General features: G+C 35.0%; 1 protein-coding gene across 1 annotated transcript in view; it reads right to left on the bottom strand.

The window, feature by feature from the left end:
- Positions 1-952: 952 nt before the first annotated feature.
- LOC111085627 overlaps positions 953-9835 on the bottom strand; it is a 10432-nt gene continuing 1549 nt past the window's right edge. The window contains exons 2-4 of the mRNA XM_022385117.1: positions 7059-7161; positions 5345-5613; positions 953-1738 (exon numbers count right to left, since the gene is read on the bottom strand). Of these exons, the coding sequence (XP_022240825.1) occupies positions 1462-1738; positions 5345-5613; positions 7059-7161 (649 nt within the window). The 3' untranslated portion in view covers positions 953-1461. The remainder of the gene's footprint in view (positions 1739-5344; positions 5614-7058; positions 7162-9835) is intronic.

Here is a 9835-nt window from a genome sequence, read left to right as displayed (position 1 = left end):
ACTTTTATTGTTCAGAAAGTTCAATAAAGATTTTAAGCAAAACAAATAGGAATTTTGCTATTTTAAAGTTGTTTGATAGTGGAACAACATGGTGTAATATTAATGAAAACGAAAAAGGTGTAATCTTGAACAGATGAAAAACCACTTTTAATTTCGTCGGTATGCACTGCCATTATTAAATGAATTTGGGGTATTTGGTATTTTCATTCTGAACAACGTCTTATGCAACCTATGGACTAAAAGAGGGCCTAAGGTTCGGGCATAGCTAGTTATAGGCTACTGTTCATGGATAGTTCTGATCAGAGGGAGGGAGGGACACTAGTTAGCAGCACCTGCCATATACATTGATACTGAACAACGGGATTAAACTATCACAGTTATATTGCTCTTAAAACTGATTATGTGCCCCCCCCCCCCAGTTCAGCACCATCCACTCAATCCTCGGACATTTTGATCCACAGAACGACGAACAGTTTATCGGTAGTCCACGCCCTGCTAAACACCCGAACACCATTAAAGTTTCTAAATTAATATGTTCTCTTCTCTCCACAAGTAAAGCTTGGTGGATATAAATTTCTCCAGACTAGAAGTAAAGAAATTTGGTGATCTATCAACTGTTTTAGATCATGACTAACGATATCCCAGAGGAGTTGTTGCATGTTTTCTGTTACTCCTCACTCAGGTGATCATAAGCTTATTATCAAAGGAAAAGTCTGTATCTGAGTCTTACAATTATATCGTGAAATTATGGTCTCCATCTTTGATAAAATCAAAAAGTAATAGTAACTAAATATGTCAAACATTTTAAAAATGACTACTGTAAAGCGATTATTCTAAGCATTATTTAGTAACAGATACAAATAAGAATCAGCACTACAAGGTACAATCTGCATGAAATAGCCAGGCTTTATTATTTTCACTGCAGCATACTTAATATGATATGGTTGAAAAGTTTATACATGATCTATATAGCGACATTTTGCACATTAAACATCAACATATTTTGTCACATTTTTGCTCTAAGCTAACTTACGTTTCAACTAAAGTAAAACTTCCCGCAGAATTAAAAACAGCTTCTAACCTCTATACTCTGGACCTTCAAACTTTTGAGAATAACGTTTTGACATATGTGTATTTTCTACCACATCTACCAATATTGAGTGCCCTAAACTTCACTGTGCTTTCTAGTGCCTTGGAAAATAGTCCATAACACTATTTGCTTGAATATGCGTTTCCTTCAGATGGAAGGAAGTTTTATTTTTTAATTCAACTGTGCTTCCTACAAACATTACTACATCAAGCATACGTTTATAAGATACCCTTTAGCTATACTTTTATTACTTCGTGTGAATTTCTAAAACTTCGCTACTTTTAACACATCAGTCGTGAACTTTTCTTAAGCTTCGCTATTTTTAATACATCAATCTTTACACGCGGCACGCCCGCAACTTTCACAATTTTTTACCATAATGAGCAAACTTTTAATCTCCTGGATTTACTATGGTTTCTAATTCTGTTATTCATCAGTAGCTCGAAAAACAGAGCGGCGAGCGCTACCGCATAACCACATAGAAGAAGAACAAAGACGACGCCTACGTCATTCAAAGTTAGAGGTGTCAAATCCCCGCTTTCTTGCAGAGTGGTGGTTTCGAGTTTACAAGGTCCTTGACCCAGAAACTTGAAGAAATACTTCCTTTCCCAAAACAGCACCAGACCGGCTTCAGTAAGTCTTGTTATCCTATACAAAAATAATGGCTTTTTTTATGTGAAATTTTAATTTTACAGACATATTCAAAGAGTTCTAATAAACGTTTTTAACAAAAATACATCAAGATAACTTAAAATTTCAAACTTTTTAAAATTGGTTTTGATTTTAAGATTATAATTGTAAAAAAAAAAACTTTAAGGGATATATATTCTAATATGTCATAAAATATGTTGTCGCATGCATTAATAACCATCCGTTCTGATATTTTAGATCATGGCTAACGGTATCCCGGTACAATAAAGACCCTGAAGTGCATACTGGATGTAGACATTTTGGGAATAAAGTTTGAAAAAGAAAACCGACCTTTAATCTCTGGGTAACATGTTTGTTTGTTTGTAATTAAGCACAAAGCTACACAATGGGCTATCTGTGCTCTGCCCACCACGGGTGTCGAAACCCAGATTCTAGCGTTGTAAGTCCGCAGACAAGCCACTGTGCCACTGGGGGGCCTCTTGATATCAAGAAAAACTTTTTGTTTCAGTCAATTTGTTCTTGTACTATGTAGCTCATATGAAACCGTAATGGCGAAATGTTTTTTGTTTTTATTATTGTTATGCCTCCAGTCGTTAATTGATTTTCCGTAAATTCGTTCTGACGAAACTTTAGCGACACAAGTCCTTACTTAATAAAACTGGTTTATTCTTTCCGAATATAACTTTACGATACACTCAACTTCAACAGTCGCGCTATAACAAACTATAATAACGACGTTAACTTCAACAATACTTTCTTACTGCAGATCAATTACTCACTGTCTACACACATCTTATTCCGTCACGTTGTCACCCTCTTATATATATACCAGACTATCCTATATCTAGTAATCTCCCGACTATTCCCGAAGGTTCGAGAGGTGGCGTGACACTAGTCACGTGACCTCGCTGACGCTACATTATTATTATCTGGAGAGTAAAGGTAATTTCTTTCAAGTTATATATTATAGTCTGTAAAGTTTTGTGAAGCCAACATGTAAAAGGAAAAACCATCATCAACAAATCCAGATTTATAATTGAATTTTCTAGGAGAAGCACCTAGTTTCTCTGTGAATAGTTTCCCTGTATAACCAGTAACAGAATTAAATAAAACAGTATATTTCAAGTATCTAACTCCCAATTCATAAGTTTCGACGATAGATTCTGAAACACTGATATTAACATCTTAATAAAACACAAACGGAGTTACTAAAGCAATTAATGTCGTGAACCCTTTAAAAGTAAAACACTTTAACTAAATCAATTTTAAATGTTGATTAAACATAAATGCTAGAAGTAAAACATCAAACTGCCATCTTTTGGTAAAACGCCAAAGTTACAATTAATGACCTTGAAATTCTCGATATCAGAGTAAATGGTTAGATTTTAACACTTTAAGTTAATGTATATGAAATAAGATAATAATTTTTTGAGAAACTGTTATTAATGCTCTTTCTAGCGCAAAGCTACACCATGGACTATTTATGCTCAGTCCACGGCAGGGAATCGAGCTCCGGTTTTTTTTTGTTTTTGTTTTTTTTTGCGTTTCGAGCATGTAAGCACCGGGAGACTTTTGAGAAACACTGTGTATGATGACTTTGGGCATTACATAATATAAATGGGATGATGTTTTTTGAATAGGTATTTTCTGCTTCCAATCAAACAACAATGTTCCCAATATTTATTATTTAATAAAACAACAATTGTAAGTTAGTTTAAGCTTCTTTCTTTTCGCGGTATCACATTACCTTTTATTCGTGAATTGTTTATAGTTGATCTTACTTTTGTTTGTTTGTAGCTATACACAAAGCTACACAATAGACTATCTGTGTTCTGCCCATCAAGGGTCTCAAAACCCGGTTTCTAGCGTTGTAAGTCCGCAGACATACCGCTGTGCTACTGGAGAGTTATTTTGTGTGTGTGTGTGTTGAGACATACTTATAAACTACATTAGTGCAGGCAGTTGGCCTAAAGTTAATATTGCTTTTACTTAACGTTGGCTTATTCGATGAAAACACCATGTTAAATTATCGAGTGCGAGAATATTTTTTTTTGTCTAAAGCTTTGTCACACTAGATGGCATAACTTTGCAAAAATACTTTCCCATTGGAGGACAAATAAAGATGCCAACGAAACAAGTTGTTTCTAGTTAAAAAACAGTGGAGTACATTCAAAGACACATAATTAGGCTTTAATACTAGAAAATGTTGAATTTCAACATAAGATGATTAAGTAATAAGAGTAAGTATAATAATAATAATAATAACAAAATATATACATAATTAGTGTTAAAGTAAATATCAATAAATAATACTGCGTTATTAATTCTTGAAATAATCTGGTTTGTAAACGAATTAAATAAAATTGATAATCATTATAATTCATTTACACAATCTGGTTCACACTATAACAGTCGTGGTTCATGAAAATTTGTTATATATAATTAATTGTAATATTGCGTAGAAAATGAAAGAAACAACGCAGCTACAAAACAGACATGTACCACTTCGTCCCACACCATAAGATGGGTAGTTATGCAATGTGCAATATAAATTTAAGTAATGATAATTGTAAATTTGAAAATAGTAGTATAAACGAAATCATAATAAACACAATAAGTAATAATTTCTAATTTTTGTTTGGGAAATTATTGGAATTACTTATTTGGACTGTATCTTGTATAAGTGTATTAATGTAGATTTATCACTTTCTCTAGATAACACCTGCTACTATGTTATTCTTATAGAACCTTTGAAGATCTTGACAATTGCATGGATGGATGGGTGGAGGATGGGAGCTGTACTAACAGTTTAGGTTGGACTTGTATAGTAATACCTTAACATCATGGTATTTATGTCTAAACATCATTATGGGGGTGGAATGCTAACTTCAAGGATAGTTTTACTGTCTCCCCCATTGATGTATGTATTCCAATTATTTATTTCTTCTTTAATATTTTTTGAGCGCCCACCTCCCCCTCCCCCCCACACGAAAGACAGCGAAAGGTTGTAAAGATGTGGGACATTGCGGGCTAGATCATCCACATCTGCTCTTTATAGTTATTATTAAGAATGTGAAGTTAAACTGGATAGACAGTGTACCCCCAACGCAATTTTCGTCTTATTTCCGCCAGTACCTCAAAAACCAGGATACCTTGCATAACTACCCACTTTATGGTGTGTACCCAGATGGTACATGTCGCTTTTGTAGCTGCGTTGTTTCTTTTTTCTTTCATTTTCTACGCTATGTATATACATAATTAAAAAATATATATATAGCTATGTCCAACGTATCTCTGCCAGCATGATGAGCCCTGATAGTGGGCGAAAAGTCTCATTGAGACAGAGTATGGTGGATGTAATGTAGATGACATTATTCTCCTTTGCTTTTCTTGAACATTCTTAGAAGTTCTAGACATTAAACTTCAAATTAATTACATGGACGTATTTTGTGATGCTTAAAAAGTAAGAAGTATTTTTATGATATTTCAGCTTTAGGACGCATTTGTATCATACTGTAAAATTAGGACGTTTGTTTATGATATTTGAAATTTAAGACGTATTTTAATGATACTTTATCTGCTATTTGTCTTGAATCAACATACCCTTCATTTAATGGTAGTATCAACGGACTTGCTTTTTGAAGTCCGAAGCACAAGTATTCCTCCCTCATTCGTTCTGTAGAGACGTGCAAGGGGCAGTTGCTAATTCCCTTGAACAAATACTGAGAGAAGAAACTTAACCAGAGACGCTCGCCCAGAAAGATGTGACCATTTGTAGCCTCTATAAAGTAGTCATTGATTTTAACGTTATCTCCCAGATTGTTCTCTAGACTCCGTTTCCATGCTTCTCGGTAAGCTTCATAATTAGATTCCTGAAAATTATAAGATAAAAATAAAATAAATATTACGATGGAAACAGTAGAACTAAACTTGGATAACTCTATTATTTTAAACTATGAAGTACAGTTGAGATGGTATTATTACCATGTTTTCACACCTATGTGTGTGTGTGTGTTTGTCAGCATGATTTCTCGAAAACGGCTGAATAGATTTGGACGAAAGTTGGTATACATTTGGACTATGACCCAAATTAGAAGTGCTTAGTTGTTGGATATGGTCAAAATCCTAGCAAGGTCACGAAAATAATATATATATATCCCTATCTGTTAACGTGGGAACCGATTTTTCACTTTTGCTCTACAACTAAATCGGATTTTGATTAAAGTTGGTAGCCCTATGTAGAATGTTATTCCTCATTGTTCTACCAAAAATGGTCCGTTTTCGTTTATAATGACTGACATATGGACAGATTTTTGTATTTTTTGAGGGCCGAATATGATCAACGCTGCATGGCGGGGGTATGCCCTCTACTGAGTGCCCCTCTAGTATAACAATGTATTTTCCTAGCAGCTGGCTTCTATTTCAACTAATTCTTACTTTCGATGACGAGGAACCCACTTTGAGACTAATACCCATATTACCCATTCAAGCCGTCTCCAGCCATTATTAATTCTTACTTTACTATTCTAGATTTGAATATTAGCCTGAAAGATCAAATAAAGTTACTTTTGTGTTTTTCTAATTAAGATACAGTTAAAATATTGCGTTTTTTTTATTACGTTTTTGGTACATTTTTTGCTTTTCTATTGTAGCTTATTAACCTTCAACACATGAAATTTATAAGCCTTGGATTTACATAACTTTATAAAAACATTTTACTGCCTAGTGTCTGACTCAACATTTAGTTAACAAATCAAAATGAAGGATAACGAAAGTTTGCCTTTGGTATCCTCGAACTATATGTTAGTTAAAAACTGAATATTCAACTTGTGTTAATTTACTTCCTTATGCACACGTATGTACATAAGGAAGTCTTAATGTTATACTTTTCATTCAGCTTTATATATTAAAATTAACTGTTTAATATTTATGCATACAGAGACTTAAAAATACTTTGAAATTTAGTTTATATTTAGTATATTCAGTGGTTAAGGTAGGGCAGCATGCACTGACTGGTGTGCATATCAATAAGGAAAAAAATGTGGTATGAAATACCGGGAAAAATGTTGTACTGCTGCAAAACGCCCCACATACACCTATTTGGATTGGAACGAAAACATGTTTAGCTTCAGTGTCTCTGCAACTAGAGCACGAGAATGTTTCACATCAGGTCAAACATCATCCCTTCCCCAAATGTGCATACGGGCACCTTTTCCAAACCACTTTAAACAGTGATTATGAAAAGATCTTATTTGGGAAAATATATATATATATAGACACACACAATATAAATATTGAAGGATTTAATAAACTGTACCTTTAAAAATGACGACATTGAAGAACCTGGAAAGTACAAAAAATGTGCGTCTGTTTTAAGAGCGTCGTCAATGGTTTCAATGGGACGTCGTCTCTCTATAAAGCTGAGAAAAGCCCGGATGTTACCACAGTAAACACTGAGGATAACAATACAGATGCACAACCAAGACGCAAACGAGATGCGTGTAGCTATCACTTTGGGTACAGACTGAGCACCTGTAATTTCAACACGGTTAAAAAAAAACTCACTCAAATCTTAGATCGTTATTTCCTAGAAAGTAGTAGATGCAATGTACGCACGTGTACAGAAATATATCCTAAAATTTCTAGCCATTAGATACAGTATACAAAGGTCAAATATAAAATGTTATGCGAGTCAAATAATCTGAAAAGAAGTGTATTCAATTTAGAGCTTGAAGGTGCAATGTAAAATGTGACCATCAGAATGTGAGGCATTTTTTACACTAGCGGTAAATTCAAATATCTGTTGTTGTTTTTCCTTTGCACACTAAGAAACGGTTTTTGAACATTATAAATGCTATTGTGATTGTTAATATGACACTCCTGTAATGACCCCCCCCCCCAGTGGCACAGCGGTATGTCTGCGGACGTACAATGCTAAAATCCGGGTTTCGATACCCGTGGTGGGCACAGCACAGATAGCCCATTGTGTAGCTTTGTGCTTAATTACAAACAAATCAATCACTCCTGTACAGTTAGAAATTCCCAACGTCAATAGGACGTAACGCCACACTTGAAATTTCTTTAGTTAAACTGCTTGAAATCGGCACTTCTAACAAAAAATGTCAATAAACTAATCCCAAGAATTAGAAGCTGAGTGGTACAGCTTAATGGCCAGTAAAGTAAAACCTGGGGTTTATGTTTCTTAAGGCTTTAATTGGCTATAACCCGTGGTCTTCAGAGAGAGAGTCACGGGTTTGAATCCTACCTCGTTTCACTTCTTTAGAAAAACTGTACAACTGACCAGATTATATGAACTAAAGTGTATAGCTTTATCACCTAATTGCTCGTTTGTTTGAATTTATGCACAAAGCTACACAATGGGCTATCTGTGCTCTGCCCACCTCGAGTATCGAAACCCGGTTTCTAGCGTTGTAAGTCCGCAGACATACCGCTGTGCCACAGGGGGGCACCTAACTGCATTAAAATAAAATATGAACTTTCGTATTTATCTAATAAATAAATTTCGATAACATGTATACTTATACATCAGTTTATTTTGTTTATAACAAAAAATAATTTGTTTTGTTTGAAGTTAAGCACAAAACAACACAATGGGCTATCTGTACTCCGCCCACCACGAGTATCGAAATCCGGATTCTAGCGTTGTAAGTCCGCAGATATACCGTATGCCACTGGGGGGGTGGGCAGAAAATAAACTATGTTGAAGATTCATAACGCTCACGCAAATCACACAGTGTTTTCATGTAGCTCGACTGGCTTTATTGTACATATGGTATATATTTACCAAAATAAATACGTTTTGTACCCGATATAATTAGGCTAGTTAAATGTAACAAAAAATTGTGTGTAATATCAATTGACAAAAATATGGCAGCAATATGACCTCAAAAGCGAGATTAAAACAACAAATATTATAGAAAAAGCAGAAACTATTCTTACCTTGATACATTCCACTTCCTAATGTTGCCCAAAATGACCAATTTACCATAACTTGTAAAGGTGTTTTGGAATAATGAATTTTTCGTGCATAAAACCACCAGGTGGCGGCCGTAATGACTCCTGACACCAAGCCAGCAAAAATATACAAACTCCAAAGCTGTTGAAAATATTACAATTATACTTAGATGTCACATCCATACTGTGTTAAACTGAAAAATGTACGATTTGTCAGTATGCTGTACCTTTTAACATCTTGTGGTTTCTAAAATCAAATTCATTATTAAGTTAATTGCTTTATTTTAACAATTACAGGTTTTAATGAAACTTTGTCGAATGGACGGCAACTGTGTCGAACTGCGAATTCAAGGGTCCAAGAATTTCGTATTGAGGATCGTGGGTACGTTATAAAATTGTTGCTGTAGTTTATTGTTTCTTGAATTTCACACAAAGATACTCGAGGGCTTTTCTCACTAGTCGACCCTAACTTTCAAGTGATAAACTAAATGGGAAGCAGCTAGTTAACACTACTCACCGTCAACTCGTGGGCTACTCTAATTGAATAGTGGAATTTGACCGTCACCCTTATAATGCACGCACGGCCCCAAAGTATTGAGTGCGATTATGTTTATCACTTGGCGCTAACTGTCTGGTGTGTAAATTACTGGGCCGCGCTTGACCCGCGCTATAACAGTGACTGCCAAATCTCTTTATTCGATTAGAGTAGCCCAATAATTGGCGTAGGGCGCTTTTGACTAGGTGTTTTCTCTTAGTCTGCATGATCAAAATTCGTGACGGCTAGCGCAGATAATTCTTAAGTAGCTCTACGTGAATATCCAAAACAAACAAATACACACAGCGTGGTCACAAGTAAATAGACACCACCTTTCAGAAAAAATGAAAATTTTTAGTCATATTCACATGAATTGATACATTTATAATTTAATTAATATCTAGTAGATCTTCCTTTCGCTTCGTGGTGTTCGTTGATCCTTTGGGGCATCGTGAGAATCATCTTGTCTATTTTAGATTTGGGATTGTCGCCCACTCTTGCTTCAAAACTTGGAGTAGATCGCTCTTCGAAGTTGTTTGTTTTTTGTTGTTATTTCTTGACTTGCCGGTCGAGTATGGCCCAGA

This window comes from Limulus polyphemus, unplaced genomic scaffold (assembly GCF_000517525.1).
Source record: "Limulus polyphemus unplaced genomic scaffold, Limulus_polyphemus-2.1.2 Scaffold514, whole genome shotgun sequence".
NCBI lineage: Eukaryota > Metazoa > Arthropoda > Merostomata > Xiphosura > Limulidae > Limulus > Limulus polyphemus.
Note: the sequence above shows the minus strand (reverse complement) of the source record. Positions and strands in the feature narration are given on the sequence as shown.